At 39.3% G+C, this 21142-nt stretch overlaps 1 protein-coding gene across 1 annotated transcript in view; it reads right to left on the bottom strand.

Annotated features, from left to right (window-relative positions):
• The window catches only part of LOC120881634 (putative zinc finger protein 487), a 32375-nt gene extending 16281 nt beyond the window's left edge, over positions 1 to 16094 (bottom strand). The window contains exon 1 of the mRNA XM_040265320.1: positions 15915 to 16094. Within this exon, the coding sequence (XP_040121254.1) occupies positions 15915 to 16094 (180 nt within the window). The remainder of the gene's footprint in view (positions 1 to 15914) is intronic.
• Positions 16095 to 21142: the final 5048 nt, after the last annotated feature.

The following is a 21142-nucleotide window of genomic DNA, read 5'->3' as shown; positions in this document are numbered from 1 at the left end:
CCACAAGGCTGTGATCCATGAAGGGGAAGGATATGTACTGAATTGTTAAGACTGATTATCTCCAAAAGATGAGATTATGAGGACTTTTCAAATTAAAATTTTTATGTTTCTATTAAGGTAGCGTTTACCAGGTTTCTCCACTGTAAAGTTACCAGTTTCCCTATGTAACAAGTGAGTAATCTGTAGGAACATACCTTGAAACTATGTAAACACTTTGTTCCTCATTAAACTTTCATCCAATAGCTTTGGCATCCAACAGCAATTCTTTCTTGGCTCAGTTATTATTAACTACGGTGGTTCCAAAAAGTTACTTTTCTAACTCCATCATTTGTTCCATATTACTATTTGGAGTGCATGCATGCTTAGTTGCTCAGGCGTGTCTAACTCTTTGCGACCCCATGAACTGTAGTCCACCAGGGTCTTCTGTCCATGGGATTCTCCAGGCAAGAATACTGGAGTAGGTTTCCATTTCTTTCTCCATACTATTTGGCATTGGACCTTAAAAAAGAGCTTTCCTGTCTCCCTCATTCAATCATTTATTATCAGTATGAACTCATGGTTTATCTTAGTCTCTAGCCAGCCTCAACACCCAGATGGGCACCCAAAGGCTGTATGGACATATGTAGGTAAATGGTCAAAAGGCAGAGAAGAAACTTTTCTGGGACTCTCTGACATGGAAGAATAATGCACTGTGATTTCAAAATCTGTTGGTCAAGTTCTAACAAGGGCCACAGTTAGGTTAGAAGGCTACAGGGATGCAACAGTTGATGGAATTAAAGTGAAAGTTTGCAGAAAAATAGGAATATTTGAATAGATTTCAAGTGAAGTACATCTCCTTCATCTAAACGAATTCCTCAGATGGATATTATATCTGACAGGGGAATACTTCTATCTTGTTGTTGTTCAGTCACTCAGTCATGTCCAGCTCTCTGCAACACCATGGACTGTTCTTCACTATCTCCCGGAGTTTGCTCAAACTCAGGTCCATTGAGTTGATGATGCCATTCAACCATCTCATCTTTTGTCATCCCCTTTTCCTCCTGCCCTCAATCTTTCCCAGCATCATAGTCTTTTCGAATGAGTCGACTCTTTGCATCAGGTGGACAAAGTATTGGAGCTTCAGCTTCGGCATCAGTCCTTCCAATGAATATTCAGGGTTGATTTCCTTTAGAATGGACTGGTTGGATCTCCTTGCAGTCCAAGGGACTCTCAAGAGTCTTCTCCAGCACCACAGTTTGAAAGCATCTATTCTTTGGCGCTCAGCTTTCTTTATAGTCCAACTCTCACATCCATACATGCCTACTGAAAAAACCATAGTTTTGACTACATGGTTTGAATTCAGGTGAATTCTTAAATAGGTTTTTAAAATATATATATACCATCAAAAACTAAAAGTGAAGTAAGTACGTACAAGCTCTGTTTTATTTATTTTACCATGTGCGCTCAGAACCCTCCTTTTTCACCTGTGTATATCTCTATATTTGCATTTATTTTAGTTTAAGACTCAGTCATCCCTTAGTAATTGGAATAACTAAAATAGCAAATGTAGTTGCTATTGTGTATTCCTGGGTGGCACATGAAAAAGGTGGATGGCTCAGGGAGACTAACAGCAGACCATCAATAATTAATTAGTATCACCAGTATTATCAGTAGTTCCTAATTTGGTTTCACAGTAGAAAAATACCGAAGCTAAAGGAAAGCGGTTCTCAGTGACTGATCCTGGAAATGTTTTTTTCCTTTATCTCAACATAGGAAAAGAGTCAATTGCAGTTTGCTTTCATGTGAAAAGGTCCTAATTTACATTTACTGTACTGCCAAAATGTTATTTGAATTCACCAGCTTCATAATTCAACTGTCATAATTTAGTTAGAAGGGAATATACAATGGAGAAAAGACAATCTCTTTAACAAGTGGTGCTGGGAAAACTGGTCAACCACTTGTAAAAGAATGAAACTAGAACACTTTCTAACACCATACACAAAAATAAACCCAAAATGGATTAAAGATCTAAATGTAAGACCAGAAACTATAAAACTCCTAGAGGAGAACATAGGCAAAACACTCTCTGACATAAATCACAGCAGGATCCTCTATGACCCACCTTCCAGAATATTGGAAATAAAAGCAAAAATAAACAAATGGGACCTAATTAAAATTAAAAGCTTCTGCATAACAAAGGAAACTATAAACAACATGAAAAGAAAGCCTTCAGAATGGGAGAAAATAATAGCAAATGAAGCAACTGACAAAGAACTAATCTCAAAAATATACAAGCAACTCCTGCAGCTCAATTCCAGAAAAATATATGACCCAATCAAAAAATGGGCCGAAGAACTAAACAGACATTTCTCCAAAGAAGACATACAGATGGCTAACAAACACATGAAAAGATGCTCAACAACACTCATTATCAGAGAAATGCAAATCAAAACCACAGTGAGGTACCATCTCACGCCAGTCAGAATGGCTGCTATCAAAAAGTCTACTAGCAATAAATGGTGGAGAGGGTGTGGAGCAAAGGGAACCCTCTTACACTGTTGGTGGGAATGCAAACTAGTACAGTCACTATGGAGAACAGTGTGGAGATTCCTTAAGAAATTGGAAATAGAGCTGCCTTATGACTGGTGGCTCAGAGGTTAAAGCATCTGCCTCCAATGCAGGAGACCTGGGTTCGATCCCTGGGTTGGGAAGATCCCCTGGAGAAGGAAATGGCAATCCACTCCAGTATTCTTGCCTGGAGAATCCCATGGATGGAGAAGCCTAGTAGGTTACTGTCCATGGGGTCGCAAAGAGTTGGACACAACTGAGCGAGTTCACCTTCACCTATGACCCAGCAGTCTCACTGCTGGGCATACACACCGAGGAAACCATAATTGAAAGAGACACGTGTACCCCAGTGTTCATCACAGCACTGTTTACAATAGCTAGGACATGGAAGCAACCTAGATGTCCGTCAGCAGATGAATGGATAAGAAAGCTGTGGTACATATACACAATGGAGTATTACTCAGCTATTAAAAAGAATGCATTTGAATCAGTTCTAATGAGGTGGATGAAACTGGAGCCTATTATACAGAGTGAAATAAGCCAGAAAGAAAAACACCAATGCAGTATAGTAACGCATATATATGGAATTTAGAAAGATGGTAATGATAACCCTGTATGCAAGACAGCAAAAGAGACACAGATATATAGAACAGTCTTTTGGACTCTGTGGGAGAGGGAGAGGGTGGGATGATTTGGGAGAATGGTATTGAAACATGTATAATATCATATGTGAAATGAATCACTAGTCCAGGTTCGATGCATGATACTGGATGCTTGGAGCTGGTGCACTGGGATGACCCAGAGGGATGGTATGGGGAGGGAGGTGGGAGGGGGGTTCAGGATGGGGAACACGTGTACACCCGTGGCAGATTCATTTTGATGTGTGGCAAAACCAATACAATATTGTAAAGTAACTAGCCTCCAATTAAAACGAACAAATTTATATAAAAATAATTTAGTTAGAAGGGATTTGGACTTGATGCAGGTCCCAAGTATATTTAATAATATACTAAACCAATGATAACATGATGATATTAGAAACTGAAGATCAGAAACTGCTAAGATTGACTTAAATGCAATAGGGACACATACAATCAGCAGAGGTTAGTTGATAAATCCAACAAAACTCTAAGGGCCCACTTGAATGGTGAAATTCTTAGGACTACTCTGGGTAGGAGCCACACATGACATTCCACAGGCAACAAAAAATGAACTGCTATTGCCAACCCCTGCTACTAAGAAATGCAGCACCTGAGCAGGTCACTTGGGTTATGCAGGATACATGTTCCACATCTGCAAACATTGCTAGTTCCTCTCTATCAAATGACCCCAAAGAAGGCCATATTTGTATAAGGGCCTGAAAAAAAGTAAGTTATGTCTGAATCACAAAAAAGCAGTAGCTCTCTTGATGTCTTTGGGCATCCTGAACAGAATGTTGCTGACAACAGGCAAAAGTGGAATTCAAAAGGGAAAACTTATGCTAGAAAAAGAAACACTGTTGCAGTAACTCAATTCTGTCTTCTTGATGGTTCTTCCTTTCTTTCTTTATAAGTCAGTTCCCTCTGGATGCTCCGGAGAAAAAGCATGGCTGTTTGCTGCACAGTCAAAAAGGTCAACTACATTTATGATGCACTCTCTCACTGGAGACATTTGCACACTGCTGGAGACAGTACTTTATCCATACTTTGTCATCTCGACACTGATTAGCAATTTCTTATTCAGTAATGTTCTTCCTGCTCAGACTTCTGTGATAACATCATCAGAACCCTCAAATTGTGTACCATCCAGCAACTCAGAGAAAAACAGAACCAGCCAGAAAGGAGTGTCGGAAAAGCAGGCAGAAGACTTCAAAAAGGAAGGGAGATAGATTAAGAACTCAATGATGGTCAAGATGAAAACACTTGGAATGCAAATTCCATGTGCATGGACTCCCCATGACGGTGCGAGACTGGTACAATATGTGCAATAAGTACTGCATTTCTCTTACAATTTAATTCATCTGAAATTCTACTGGATGTAGGATTACTTTATGTTTTCCAACTAATCTTTATTTTAAAGTGTCTTTAATACTGTTTAGTGGATGTAGGTTAAAACTGTCCAAATCAGAAAAGTCAAGAGATAAAATAAGGAACGGGTTGTGAAGCCCTTGTATATAGCAACCAACTGTTAGAAGCCTAAAGAATCTAAAGGTCTTATATGTAAAATAGATAAACAAGGTCCTACTGTATAGCAAAGGAAACTATATTCAATATTCTTATAATAATGCAATCTTGTAATGAAAAAGTATATATATATATAATATATATACGTGAAACTGAATCACTTTGCTATACATCAGGAACTAACACAATATTGTAAATCAACTTCAATTTTAACTTATCTATTTATAACAATAGATTTTAAAATTTTATTTATTTTTGACTGTGCTTTGTGTGGGCCTTCTCTCATTGTGGTGGCTTCTCTTGTTGCAGAGCACAGGCCCTAGGCACGTTGACTTCAGTAGTCACAGCACACAGGCTCTGTAGTTGCACCTTGTGGGCTCTAGGGAACGAGCTCAGTAGTTCTGAAACATAGACTTAGTTGCTCCACAACATGTGGAATCTCCCCAGACCAGGGATCAAACCTATGTCCTCTGCACTTGCAGGCAAATTCTTATCCTCTGCACCACCAAGGAAGTCTTATACTTCAATTAAAAAATGAAAAAGAATCTAAAGGTCTGACACAACTACCTTCCATCAGCTTTCTTATGTAGTATTTTATGTACCAAGTATCCCTGTGCTCTCAGATATCATATTTTGTTTAGAAGTATTTTGGTCAAAAATGCTTAAGCCCATACAAAGTAACTGGTATACCACTGAGTAATTTGACTCTGGGTCAGATGAGTTAATTATCCAATCAGAGGATAATTTGTGCTCAGTCTTTCTCCTGCAATGCAGGAGACATGGTTTGACCTCTGATCTGGCAAGGTCCCCTGGAGAAGGCAACGGCAACCCACTCCAGTATTTTTGCCCAGGAAACCTCATGGACAGAGGAGCCTGGCAGGCTATGGTCCATGGGGTTGCAACAGTCAGACACGACTTAGTGACTAAACAACAACAATGAATAATTCTGCACTTATAACTTAGATGAAATGAAGCAATTCATAAAAAAAAACAACACAAATAAACACAAGTCATCCAATATGAAACAGATAATTTGAGTAGCCCTATAACTATTAAGGAAAATTTATCCATAATTTAAAACTCACCAACGAATCTAAAAATAGTAGGTCTATGATATGTATTTTATAACTGATTCACTTTGCTGTACAGCAGAAACTAACACAACATTTTAAAGCAATTATACTCCAATAAAAATTTAAAAAAATTAAAAATGAAACTCAACCCCCAAAAAAGGTATCTCTGGCCAAACGGTTTCCCTGGAGAATTTTACCAACCTTTTAACAAAAAATTAACACAACTATATAATCTCTTGCAGGAAACAAAAGAGGAAATAACTCTTTCATACTCATTCTATGAAGCTAGTATTTTCCTTGGATAGGTAAAAAGAGGCCCCCAAAAGATATCCACATCCTAATCCTTGGAAGCCATCAATATCACCTTATATGGCAAAAATATAAAGGTCTTTGCAGATGTGATTAAGAATCTTCAGATAAGGAGAGTATCTTGGATTATCCATGCGGCTTCTAAATGTAACAAATATCCTTTAGGAGAGGGAGGCCAAAGAAGATCTGATGCACACAGAAAGCAGTGATGTGAAGACAGTAGAGAGAGATTTGAGGATGCTGACCATGAAAAATGAAGGGATGAAGCCACAAACCAAGGGACAGTTGCAGCCCCCCAAAGCTGGAAGAGGCAGGGAACAGATTCCCCAGAGCCTCTGCAGGGAGTAAGCCCTGGCAACACCTTGATTTGGGCCCAGTGATGCTTATTTTGGATTTCTGGCCTTCAAAAACTATGAGAGGATAAATTTCTACTGTTTTAAGCCACTAAGTTTGTGGTAATTTGTTGCAACAGCCACATGAAACTAACACATTCCCTGATTACAAAATCAGATAAATATAGTACAAAAAACAAAACTACATAACAATAGCACTTGTGAATATACAGGCAAAAATTCTTGACAAAATATTAGCAAACATAATTCATTAATATATTAAAGGAATTATACATTGTGACCAACTAGGGTTTATTCCAGGGATGCAAGACAGGTTCAATCTTCAAAAACCAATCCATGCATCCACCATATTAACAGGATTTTTTAAATTAAAGATAAATATATATTATTATTAAGTTTGAGGTTCTTATTTTTTAATTGAAAGATAATTGCTTTACAGAATTGTGTTGGTTTCTACCAAATATCAACATGAATCAGCCATAGGTATACATATGTCCTCTCCCTCTTGAACCTCCCTCCCATCTCCCTCCCCACCCCACCCCTTAACAGGATTTTAAAAATCACATGATCATATCAATCAATATAGAAAAAACACTTAAAGAAATACAACATTCATTCCTCCAAAAACTGGAATAGAAATAGAAATACAGAGAAACCGCCTCAATTCGATAAAGACCATCTAAAACAAAACTACAGGTAACATTATATTGGGTTGGCCAAAAAGTTCGTTTGGGTTTTTCCACAGTAAACTTTTTGACCAACCCAATACTTCATGGTAAAAGACTGAAGACCAAGAACAAGACAAGAATGTCCATTCTCACAACTCTCATTTAATATAGTGCTGGAAGTTCTAACCAGTGCAACAAGGCAAGAAATTAAAAGGCATACATAATAAAAAGGAAGAAATTAAACTTTTCCTATTTTCAGATGACAACGTCATAAGAAGCATAGAAAACCACACAAAAACCAAGTGTATTTTTATATGTTAGCAATGAAAATGCGGACTCCAAGGCAAAAAAATATGAAACCATTGATAATTACTCAGAAGTATGAAATGCTTAATTATAAATCTAACAAACCAAAAAAGCAAGACATAAGTACTGAAACACACTGGCAATCCTGAAAAAGAAGAACAACACTGGAGGCATCACACTATCCAATTTCAAACTCTTGAACAATAAGGGATTGGAGTATCAGTGCAATGTGCAATTGAAAATCCATGTAGAATTTACATTTGGCCCACTGTAAACTTGGTTCCCCCTTAACCCCAGTTTCTCTGTTTCCAGAGATTCAACTAATTGTAGATTGTGTAGTACTGTAGTATTTACTGTTGAAAACAATCCACTTATAAATGGACCCACACAGTTCAAACCTCTGTTGTTCAAGGGTCAACTGTATATTACAAAGCTACAATAATCAAAACAGTATGGGAGAAAACTATAATTCAAAAAGATACATGCACCCCAATGTTCACTGAAGCACTACTTATAATAGCCAAGACATGAAAGCAAACTAAATATCCACTGACAGATGAATGGATAAATAAGATGTGGTATATATACAACAGAATATTACACAGCCATGAAAAAGAATGAGATAATGTCATTTGAAACAATATGGATGGACCTAGAGGTTATCATACTAAGTGAAGTAAGCCAAAGACAAATATCCTATGATATCACTTATATGTGGAATCTAAAAAAAAAAAAAAAGATACAGGGAGTTCCCTGGTGGCCTAGTGGTTAGGACTCAGCACTTTCACTGCCATGGCCTGGGTTCAATCCCTGGTTGGGGACCTGAGATCTTCCAAGCCTTGTGGCATGGCAAAAAAAAAAAAAAGATACAAATGACCTTATTTACAAAACAGAAACAGACTCACAGACATAGAAAACAAACTTATGATTACCAAAGAGGAAAGAGGGGAAGGGACAAATTAGGAGTTTAGGATTAAAACAGATAACCAATAAGGACCTACTGTATAGCACAGGGAACTATACACAGTATTTTGAAATAACCTATAAGGTAAAAGAATCTGAAAAAAATTATATGTATTTATACATATTTATACACATACATAAACACACGCACATATATATAACTGAATCACTGTGCTGTATACCTGAAACTAACACAATATTGTAAATAACTGCACTTCAATTAAAAAATTAAAATTAAATAAATAAATTTACTGAATAAAAAAAATATGGTACTAGTATAAAAACAGACACAACAACAGAATGGAATAGAGAGCCCAGAAATAAACCCATACATACATGGTGAATTAATTTATGACAAAGAAGCCAAGAATATGTAATGGGAAAAGAACAATATCTCCAAACAATAGTATTAGGAAAACTGGACAGCCACATGCAAAAAAAATGAAACTTGAGAGCACTATCTTACACCATACAAAAAATTAACTTGAAATGGATTAAAGAGTTGAATGTAAGACCTGAAACCATAAAAACTCCTAAAATGTATGGGCAGTAAGCTCCCTGACATCAGTCTTGGAAATGATTTTTTGGATCTGACTCCAAAAGCAAAGGTAATAAAAGCAAAAATAAACAAGTGGGACTACATCAAACTAAAATTCTTCTGCACAGCAAAGGAAACTATCAACAAAATGAAAAGGCAACCTACTGAATGGGAAAAAAAAACATCTGCAAATCACATATCTGATAAGGGGTTAATATCCAAAATATATAAAGAACTCATATAACTTAATAGCAAAAAACAAACAATCCAATTTAAAAAGGGACAAAGGATCTGAATAGACATTTTTCCAAAGAAGTCATACAGATTAGCCAATAGGTACATGAAAAAATGCTCAACATCACTGATCGTCAACGAAATGCAAATCAAAACCACAGTGAGCTATCACCTCACACCTCTTAGGATGCCAAAAATTATCAAAAGGACAACAAATGACAAGCATTGGTGAGGACACAGAGAAAAGAGAACCCTTGTGCACCGTTGGTGAGAATGCAAATTGGTGCAGTCACTATGTGAAACAGTATGGAGATACTTCAAAAAATTAAAAATGGAACAATCATATGATCCAGCAATTCCATTACTGGGTATTTATCTGAAAAAAATGAAAATACTCACTTGAAAAGATATCTGTACTCCCATGTTCACTGCAGCATTATTTACAATAGGCAAGATATGGAAGCAACCTAAGTGTCCACCCAAAAGATGAATGGATAAAGAAAACATGAGATAGATATAGCTATATACACATACACAATGAAATATTATTCAGCCATGAGCAAGGACATCCGTTTGCAACAACTTGGACAGGCCCTGAGGGCATTATGATAAGTGAAATAAGTAGGACAGAGAATGATAAATAGTGTATGATCTCACTTATATGTGGAATCTAAAACAAAAAAACCAAAACAACCAAGCTCATAGATTTAGAGAATAGGTTGGTGGTCGCCAGAGGTGAGAGGAGGGGGTAATATGCATGAAGGGAATCAAAAGGCACAAATTTTCAGCTAAAAATAAATAAGTCATGGGGATGTAATGAACAGCATGGTGACTACAGACAATAATATTGTTGTATTGCATATTTGAAAGCTGTATGGTGATGGATGTCAACTAGACTTATGGTGATCATTTAGCAGTACATACAAATATCAAATCATTATGTTGTATATCTGAAACTAATATAATATTGTAAGTCACGTATACCTCAATTTAAAAATAAATAAGTAAAAGTGTGATATTGGTAAAAAAAAATAGACAAATTTGTCAATGGAAAAAATAGAGAGCAAGGAAATAGACCCACACAAAACCAGACTACTGATCTTTGACAAAGAAACAAAGGCAATTCAATGGAGAAAGGATAGCCTTTTCAATAAATGGCATTGAAACACTTCAATATCCACACACACACACACACACACACAAATCCAGACCAAGTCCTTACAACTTTCACAAAAATTAACTCTAAATGGATCTTAGACCTATATGCAGAATGCAAAAAAATAAAACTTCTGCAAAATAGGGAGTTCCCTGGTGGCCTAGTGGTTAGGATTCCAGGCTTTTATTGCTGTGGCCCAGGTTCAGTCCCTGGTCAGGGAAATGAGATCTTGTAAACTGCATGGTGCAGCCAAAAAGAATGTAAGCAACTGCAAATAACAGGAGAAAGTCTAAGTGACTTTGGGTTTGGCAATGTTTTAAAATATAACACCAAATGTACATTACATGAAAGAAAAACTGACAAATTGGACTTAACTAAAATTAAAAAAATTCTGCTCTTTGAAAGGCACTGTTAAGAGAATAAAGAGACATGCCCAGAACAGGAGCAAATATTTGCAAAACACATATCTGATAAAGGACTTGTATTTAAAATATATCAATACAAAACACTCTTAAAATCAACAATAAGAAAACATACAATCCCATTAAAAATATGCAAAAGATGTGAATAGACACTTGACCAAAGAAGATATACAGATGGGAAATAAGCATGTAAAACCATGTTCAACATCATTTTTCATTAGGGAATTTCAAATTAAAACAATGAGTTACCACTACACATTTATTATTAGAATGGTTAAAATCCAAAAAACTGATAATACCAAAAGCTGGCAAAGATGTGAAACAAGAATGTTCATTTGTTGCTGGTGAAAATGAAAACAGTGAAAAACTTTGAAGACAGTTTAGCAGCTTCTTACAAAGTGTTATCATATGACCTACAATTGCACTCCGAGTTATTTATCCAAATGAACTGAAAACTTCTGTACATACATGTTTGTAGCAGCTTTATTCATAATCATCCAAAACTGGGAACAACCAAGATGTCCTTCAATAGGTGAATGGGTAAGCAAATTGTGGTACATCCCTCCAATGGAATATTATTCAGTGATAAAAAAAAATGGAGGAACCTTAAATGCAAATTGCTAAGTGAAAGAAGTCAATCTGAAAAGGCCACAGACAATACGATTCCAAATACATGCTGCTGCTAAGTCACTTCAGTCGCGTCCGACTCTGTGCAGCCCCATAGATGGCAGCCCACCAGGCTCCCCCGTCCCTGGGATTCTCCAGGCAAGAACACTGGAGTGGGTTGCCATTTCCTTCTCCAATGCATGAAAGTGGAAAGTGAAAGTGAAGTCGCTCAGTCGTGTCCAACTCTTAGCGACCCCGTGGACCGCAGCCCACCAGGCTCCTCCATCCATGGGACTCTCCAGGCAAGAGTACTGGAGTGGGTTGCCATTGTCTTCTCCTCCAAATACATGACATTTTAGAAATGGCAAAACTATAGAGACAGTAAAAAAAGTCAGTGATTACCAGAGTTTCAGGCAGAGGGAGAGGAAAGATGAACAGCTAAGCACAGATGAAACTGTCCTGTATGAACTGTAATGATGGAAACATGTCATTGTGCATTTGTCAAAACCCATAGAATATGCAACACAAAGAGTGACCCATACTGTAAACTGTTGAATAATAACATATCAATATTAGTTTATTTAACAAATGTACCACACTAATGCTATCATCTCAATTATTCTGTAAATCTAAAACTACTAAAAATTAGGTCACTTAATTGTTTTAATGCTCTTAGCATATAATCCAGCAATGGCACTCACGTTCATCCATTCAATACAAAAACCTTACACAATCATAGCATCCTTATTTGTAACAGCCAAAAACTGGAAACAACCAAGATATCCTTCAACTATTAACTGGTTAAGCAAACTGCGATAAATCCATACCACTGAATGTTATTCAGCAATAAAAAGGAACAAGCTATTCATATATGCAACAATCTGGATGAATCTCCAGAGAATTACGCTGAATAAAAAACAGCCAGTCCCAAAAGGTTACATACTGTATGATTCTGTTTATATAACACTTGAAATAACAAAACTACAGAACTGGAGCACAGATTATGGGTTGCCAGGGGTTAAGGAGGGAAAGCAGGAGAAGGGAAGTGCGCATGGCTATTAAAGGGCAACATGATAGAAATGTTCTATGTCAATATCCTAGTTGTGATATTGTACCAAGATTTTACAAGATGTTATGATGGGGAAAACTGGGTAAATTGAATCTACAGTTCAGTTCAGTTCAGTCGCTCAGTCCTGTCCGGCTCTTTGCGGCCCCATGGACTGCAGCACATCAGGCTTCTCTGACCATCACCAACTCCTGGAGCTTACTCAAACTCATGTCCATTGAGTCAGTGATGCCATCCAACCATCTCATCCTCTGTTGTTCCCTTCTCCTTCCCACCTTCAATCTTTCCCAGTATCAGGGTCTTTTCACATGAGTCAGCTCTCCGCATCAGGTGGCCAAAGTATTGGAGTTTCAGCTTCAGCATCAGTCAATCCAATGACTATTCAGGACTGATTTCCTTTAGGATTGACTGGCTTAATCTCCTTGCAGTCCAAGGGATGCTCAAGAGTCTTCTCCAACACCACAGTTCAAAAGCATCAGTTCCTTGGTGCTCAGCTTACTTTATGGTCCTACGCTCACATCCATACATGACTACTGGAAAAACCATAGCTTTGATTACACGGACCTTTTTCATAAAGCAATGTCTCTGCTTTTTAATATGCTGTCTAGGTTGGTCATAATTTTTCTTCCAAGGAGCAAGCATCTTTTAATTTCATGGCTGCAGTCACCATCTGCAGTGATTTTGGAGCCCCAAAAAAGTGAAGTCTGTCACTGTTTCCATTGTTTCCCCATCTATTTGCCACAAAGTGATGGGACCAGATGCCATGAACTTAGTTTTCTGAATGTTGAATTTTAAGCCAACTTTTTCACTCTCCTCACTTTCATCAAGAGGCTCTTTAGTTCTTCTTCGCTTTCTGCCATAAGTGTGGTGTCATCTGCATATCTGAGGTTATTGATATTTCTCCAGGCAGTCTTGATTCCAGCTTGTGTTTCTTCCAGTCCAGCATTTCTCATGATGTACCCTGCATACATGTTAAATAAGCAAGGTGACAATATATAGCCTTGACGTACTCCTTTCCTGATTTGGAACCAGTCTGTTGTTCCATGTCCAGTTCTAACTGTTGCTTCTTGACCTACATACAGATTTCTCAGGAGGCGAATCAGGTGATCTGGTAGTCCCATCTCTTTAAGAATTTTCCACAGTTTGCTGTGATCCACACAGTCAAAGGCTTTGGCATAGTTGATAAAGCAGAAGCAGATGTTTTTCTGGAACTCTCTTGCTTTTTCAATGATCCAGCAGATGTTGGCAATTTGATCTTTGGTTCCTCTGCCTTTTCTACAATTATCTCAAAATTAAAATCTGTCTAAAGTAAAAAATTTTGTCTAAAAAAATTAAAAAAGAGAAAAATGGGAAAAGTAGGTGCCTCTTACTTACCTCAAATGATCCACCAGGTTGTCCTGGAACCAGGGCAGGAAACCTCTGGGGTGATTTCCCATTAGCTGGCATGTTGACTCCGGATACCAGTCCACCTTCCAAAGCTGAAGAGGTGTGTATATATGGGCTACAGTCAAAATAAATGGAAGATCCTGCAGCCTCCATTAAGGGGAAAGCTCAACAGCTCCACAGAGATACCAACAAATCCTAAAAGGACAGTATCCATGTCATCAGTGTCATTCCACATTCACCCCACAAAGTTCAGCAATCCCCTCTCTGAGCATTATTCAGGGCAGATTATAGAAATAATCATTATACTTGGAGTCAAACTAATGAGCTCAAAGGGGTGCTTCACATTTTACCCGACAAGCCTGTCCCTCAATTCCAGGTTCAAGGGAGATCTGGGTTTGGGGTGAAGGTAGACCTGAGGCAAGTGAACGGTGCTGAAGTCCCATGGGATAGACAGGGGAAGGACTTGTACATGGGGTCCTGGTGGGTGACTGAGGAAGCAGAAAACTTGGAAACTTGGTAATCTAAATGAAAGAGATCTCTTTTGCCCACTTTAATTACTTCGACATTCTGGGTGAAAAATCTCTCTTAAATTCTTTTACAAGGGGACTTCCTTGGTGGTCCAATGTTTAAGAATCTGCCTGCCAATGCAGAGGACGCAGGTTTGATCCCTGGTCAGGGAACTAAGATCCAACATACCCTGGAGCAACTAAGCCCACGCACTGCAAGTACTGAGCTGGCACCCATGCCCATGTGACACAACAAAGATCCTGGGTGCCACAACTAAGACCTGAAGCAGCCAAATAAATAAAAATAAATTTTAAAAAATATTCTACAGGGAAGTTCTCAGCCTGCTCTTTCTAGAAGATGGTTCAACATCAATAATATTTATTAAATCAACAAATTAGAGGGGCAGAAACACACTGCTTTTAACTTACACTAAGAAAAAGGCATTTGACACAAGTCAGCAGTCATTACTAATAAAAACTCAAAATTAGAGAAGAAGTAAATCACTTAAATATCACAAAAATCATTTACAAAAAAATAGCTCTGAAATACTATGTTGAAAAGTAAAATGATGAAGCAACTGCCATTAAAATTAGTAAAAAGATAGGGATGGCCAATACAATTCAAAATTTTCCTGACTCTAGCACACACAAAAGATGAAATAATCAGAATAAATATTGCAAAGAAATGAAAATATAGCTTTCTTTGTCAGTGATATGATTTTACACATAGAAAACCTACCAGACTCTACCAGAATTCATAGGGTAATTTGATACAGGACTGGATACAAGATAAAGTTATAAGAGCAGATAGTTTTTTTCTGTTTAATAACAATCACAAGAAAACAGAAAAAAACCATTAGTAATAATAACAAGAAAAATATAAAAGTTGTAAAATAAACAAGAGCTATATCTAAAAATTTTTAATTAAAAAAATTTATATAGTCACACAATCAAAAAGATTTAATTAAAATGGAAGAAAAGATTTAATTACAATGTCAACCCTCCCAAAAGCATTATAGCAAAGAATAAATGAAAAAGAAAAATTAAACACAAAGCTCAATAATAATAAGATGGTGTCTAGAACACTTTGCAGAATGCAGCTAAAGAGATTCTTAAAAGGGAAAGTCATGCTCTTAAATGTTTTTTAACAAAGAAAGGTTGAACATTAATAAATTAACAACCAATTTAAGAAGTTAGATAAAAGAGAAAATAGTACAACTAGAAGGAATTACGGAAACTGAAAACAGAGGTACATCAGGGAGGATCAACAATACCAAAAGGTGGTTCTTGGGAAACGCTAATAAAACTAGCAAATCTCTGGGGAGACTAAGGAAATCATCTAAACACACATACACTATTAGGATCTGACAGCAAGGAATCTAAAAACTGACTACCTAAGAAGCCTCCGTCCCTGACCCGCTAGATTCTCATTCATCAGACTCCTTAATTCCCCACCAACTGACCCCACAAACTGACAGTCTGCAACTCCCCAGAGCCAACAAGGCCATCACCTCAAAATCACTGTCACGCCACAAACCCTCGTGTACCCACTCATTTTAGTGCCGCGCGCCAACAAGACTTAAAACAGTCTGAAGGCCACTTCCGTTTCCTGCCCTCACCTCTGCCACTGCCCCTTCTGGGCTGTTGATTTCGCACACAATCACACAAGGGCTCTGAGCCTGTGGTCCACTCACTCTGAACAATGTGCAGTTAGAGATCTGCAGAGACTTGAACCATGAGCAGCGGTGACGGGCGAGGAACATGGCTGCGCCGAGGTGTTCCACTATAAGGGCCGTCATCTTAGCGTCCTTTCCGTACAGTGGGCTGTTCCATAGAAGGCGACGGCGGGGGGCGTCGCTCATGCGTAGAAACTTTCTGAAGGCCAGGTTTCAGGAGAAACTGGCCTTTGGAACTGGGTTCTATGGGTTTGTGCAAAGTTTACAGAAGCAGAAGTTCCAAACCGCATCCCAGGGGAAGGGGAGATGTGTCCAGATCTTCAAGGGAGGTACCACTAAGAAGGGGGAAGAAAGGCAGGATCACAGTTTCCTCTTGGGAGATATCACTGGCTGAGAGGAGGAGTCAGGGTGGTACAATCCCCTCCTTGAGGATACCACTGGTAAGAGGGAGGAAAGTCAGGTCCCCTCCTGGGCGATACCACTGGAGAAGAGAGAGGAGGAGTCAAGGTGGTACAGTCTCCTTTTAACGTACTGTGGAATTGATATCAAAAAGTGTTTGATCCCCTCAATTTTCATTACCCCACAAAAATGATTGTAGCTAGGAATAATATTACTAGTCTTTGATATAGATAATTAATGTTTTTCAGAAAATTATCAATAGAAAGACATTTAGAAAAGCTATAAGCACACTTTCAGTGAAAATGAATCTCTAAGATGCGCCCCCAACATCTGCTATCAACCAGGTCAGCCTCTCTTTTACGGAAATTCAGGAGCTGCTGCTGTCTCTTGGGACAGAAGAGAATTCTGGGTGTTCTTCACCTCTGAATTCCTATGCACATTCTTTAAAACCCAGTCCTAGTATACCCTCCTGCAGGGAACCTACTCTGACAAGAGGTAAAGAGCTCTTTTCTCTGCTGAAGGTGTTTCAAACCCAGCAGGTAGACCCTGGCTAAGTGTGGGTATGGATTGCTGAGTACCCTAAGGACATTCATTTCTTCTCTCTGGGCCTCAGCTGAATAATCTGGAGTAGTTATGAACTGGATGAAGACAGAATGGCAAATGTGAGAACATTGCTATAACACACACATCTCTACATAAATTTCCAAAACTTATTATTGTTGTGATTTCTGGTCAACATCTCAAATCCTAGACCCTATTTACTTCCATCAATGCCTCTCTGAACTGATGTCAAAGCTGAGCCTTTCTTAACTCTACCAACACCTATGTGATCTGGATTCATGTTCTCTATTAATCCTTTACTGAAAGTTTTATTTTCCTTTTAGGTATGAAGGATTCATTAACAAAAGAAACCACTTGTTATACACACATAAACAATCTCAATTTTTGATAGAAGAATATGTAACTTAATTTCAATATATAGTCATTAGAAGCATCAAAAGAAATAGAAACAATAGAGAAAGCAATAGCATCTACATGGCCAAATTGGGCTGACACTTACATCCAGACTTGACCAGTGCTTAGAAAGTCCCAAATGACAGCAATCTGGAGTCCCAATTGAGAAAGGGTCCTGGGCAGAGAGTCCACTCCATGAATAAGATTTCACACTGAAGCTTTGGAGGCTCCCCCATATAATCCCAGGCCACAAACTGATATCATCATCCATTTGCTAGCAAAAATGCAGCTGTTTTTTTTTTTAATTTTTATAATGCTGTTTGTTTCACCTTGTGAGTCATAAGATTAGTTAGACCTCAGGAGACTAGCAAGGTCCCCAGCAGCTTAAGAAATTCCAAGACCTACTCCCTTTCTTATCTAAAGTGCCACTTGACTTGCTGGTAACAATTAGTGTGCTTGCAGGCAGGCATGAAGTCCAGGCAGGGTCAGGATTTGGTCAGAGGCCTGCTTCCCTGATTCTGACACCTGAACAAGACTCCCTCCATTTTAATTTCCCTAACAAGTAATGATTTAATCAATGTTCTTGTATTTTGACTTTTGAAAATATTGCACTAAAATGTTGTTTTGATTACTGAATTTTGAGTTCCCCTTTAACTTTTGTACTTTTGCTACGGGAAGTACACTGATTGAAACCGCCCACCCTGGCCAGGCACCATAGTAACTATTCGCATGAGTTGTTTTACGGCGGGGAGGTCCTGGTAGGGAACAGGGAACTAATAAGCCTCCACCAATCAGAAGAGTTTGGGAAAGGTCAAAAGGAGACACCACCTGTCCAGCCACCTCCCAGAATCCTTCTCGCTGGCATCCATCTTGGCTGAACAAGGGCGTGCACCACCAGGAAAGACTCTGAGTCAGAATGATTGGCTAAGGACAACTGAGCAACTAATCCCATCACCATAAAACCCGAGACTGCAAGCCATGTGCCAAAGCTGTTCTCCTGGGTTCCCTTACCCTACTGTTCTCCACCCGGGTGCCCTTTCCCAATAAAATCTCTTGCTTTGTCAGCACATGTGTCTTCAGACAATTCACTTCTGAGTGTTAGACAAGAGCCCAGTTTCGGGCCCTGGAAGGTGTCCCCCTTCCTGCAACACTTTGAAGTGAGTGTCTCTTTTGCCTGAGCCTAGTCCCAGCCCTACTAAAAAAAAACTTGTTCTCTAACATCAGAACTTTATTAATTGAAATTATGTCAGTAAGAATAAAACATCCCACTCTTGCCTGGAGGATCCAAGCTACTTTGGTACAGAAAAGCAGAATTGATTTCCAACCCAGGTTCAGAGATTCAAATAAGGGGCATCTGAAGTGTCATACCTTTTTTTTTCCTTTTATTTATTTATTTTGGCTGTGCTGGGTCTTCCTTGCTGCACATGGGCTTTCTCCAGTTGCAGAGAGTAGGGGCTACTCTCCAGTTGCCATGCTTGGGCTTCTCATTTTGGTGGCTTCTCTTGTTGCAGAGCACCATCTCTAGGGCACCTGGGCTGCAGTGGTTGCAGTGTGTGGGCTCAGTACCTGTGGCACACAAGCTCAGCTGCTCTGCAGCATTTGGGATCTTAGTTGCCTGACCAGGGATCAAACCCACATCCCCTGCATTGGAAAGGGGATTCATTACCACTGGACCACCAGGGAAGTCCCATGCTTCATTTAAATTTTAACTAAACTCCACTTTTCCCCAACATCTTGTAGTAATCCTATTTCTTCCTTTGTTTGGTGGGACTAGGATAATCAACCATCCCTGTGTGTGTAGGATGGGCAGGTTTATTGAAACAAAGGAACTTCAGTGCTAACATTAGGAAAGTCCTGGGAAAACTGAAACAAGTTGGCCATCCTAACTGAGATCCTGCACAGTTCCTGTGATGTGTGGCCTCCTTGTTACAGCAAGTTAAAACCTATTTCTAGGGAGTTCTGAGCTTTCACTGCCATGGCCCAAGTTCAACTCACAGTTGGGGAACTGAAATCCCATAAGCCATGGGGGCACTGTCAAAAAAAAATTCTGTCCACTATGTCCAACTATCAGATGGACTCCTTGCCCAAGCCAATGCTAACAACCCTGACACTTGTGGTCTTTATCAGATGGACTTTATCAAGGTCATTAATGTTGGAAGGGTTCACAGAAGTTGAGTTTGAGATCACTCTTAGTATGCATTGATGGTGGAAAAATTGCCAGGCCTGGGTTCCAGCTCCAGATCAGAGAGACTTTGATGGAAGAATAGTTCATTGAAGGCTGAATGTTAAATGATACTAGGAAGGAATTGATGGTAGAAGAATTATCAGAGTTCTAGATTACCAGTCAGACTAGAGCAATACTGAAAGGGTTGAAAATTGGCCGAAAGGTAGTAGAAATGTTAACAGTGGCCTGGATTTTAGCTTTTGACAAGAGAGTCATTGATGGTTGGTTAATAAACAAATGACCAAATTCAAGGTCCTACCATATGAGTGACTTCCCCCATAGCTCAGTTGATAAAGAATCTGCCTGCAATGCAGTAGACCTGGGTTCAATTCCTGGGTTGGCAAGATCCCCTGAAGAAGGAAATGGTAACCCACTCCAGTATTCTTGCCTGGGAAATCCCACGGACAGAGGAGCTTAGCAGGCTACAGTCCATGGGATCGCAAGAGTCAGACACAATTTAGCAACTAAACCACCACCACCAGCTTATGAACAGTGGTGGTGGAAGAGTTAATGCAAGCCAGTAATTTGAGCTCGCTTGTCTAGACCAAGGGGTTGCAAATAGATAGTACAGCTGGCCAATGACTGTGTATAATAGCTGGGATCTGGTTTCTAGTGACCAATAGGATGAAACAGCAGCCTGTTACCAGGGAGAAGCCCCTGTTGCTATGTGCAGAGTGAGAGAGGCAGGCTCTAGCCTGAGTTGCTGCAGACAAATAGTTAGCCAATGACTGCAGACATTGGGCTTTAGCTTCTATAGCCTACGGTAAACTATTGCCAAGTAGTAACCCCTATTGCCATGTGAAAGGAGGCAGCCAAAGTGGCACCTGAGAGGCTGTAGACAAAAGACAGTTAGCCAATGGATGAGTAAGAATGGGACTCTCTGGCCTCCCCAAGCATATGAGGCTTCCTGGTCTGTAAATCAGGGAGGTCCTCATTGTCCAATGCAGAGAGAGGGCAATGCATAGCCTGAGGGTGTGCAGATAGGTAACACAGCTGTGTGTGGGAAGTGGAAGTGGGTGGGAGTGGAAACAAGGCCTGAGGTTGCTTTGGGCAGGCAGTGCAGCTAGCCAATGGCTCTGTGTGGGAGGCAGTCTTCAGTCTCCCTGCCCAAGGCAATGCTAACAACCCTGTTACTATGCAGAAATAGCTTTGCTCCAAATTGTGTCAGAAAGAATGGAGCCTCTCAGTCTTGCCTGTGCTGTGCTGTGGTAGTCACTCAGTCATGTCCAACTCTTTGCAACTCCATGGATTGTAGCTTGACAGGCTCCTCTGACCATGGGGGTTCTCCAGGCAAGAATACTGGAGTGGGTTGCCATGCCCTCCTCCAGGGGATTTTCCCAGGGATCCAACCCAGGTCTCCCATGTTGCAGACCGATTCTTTACCATCTGAGCTACCAGGGAAGCCCCTGGAGAAGCTAAATCACTTTGACAAAGAGCAGCAGCCTCAATTTCCAACACAGGAAGAGGAGGAGGAAACGTGGCATGAGGGGTTGCAGACAGGTGACGAAGGAAAAGAAACAAATGAAATAACTTTAATAATATAGTTTATCTAAATTACATATCCAAAATATTATCATTCAACTTATAATCAATC

The sequence above is a fragment of the Oryx dammah genome, unplaced genomic scaffold, assembly GCF_014754425.2.
Source record: "Oryx dammah isolate SB20612 unplaced genomic scaffold, SCBI_Odam_1.1 HiC_scaffold_23, whole genome shotgun sequence".
NCBI lineage: Eukaryota > Metazoa > Chordata > Mammalia > Artiodactyla > Bovidae > Oryx > Oryx dammah.
This window is presented reverse-complemented; position numbering and strand designations above follow the sequence as displayed.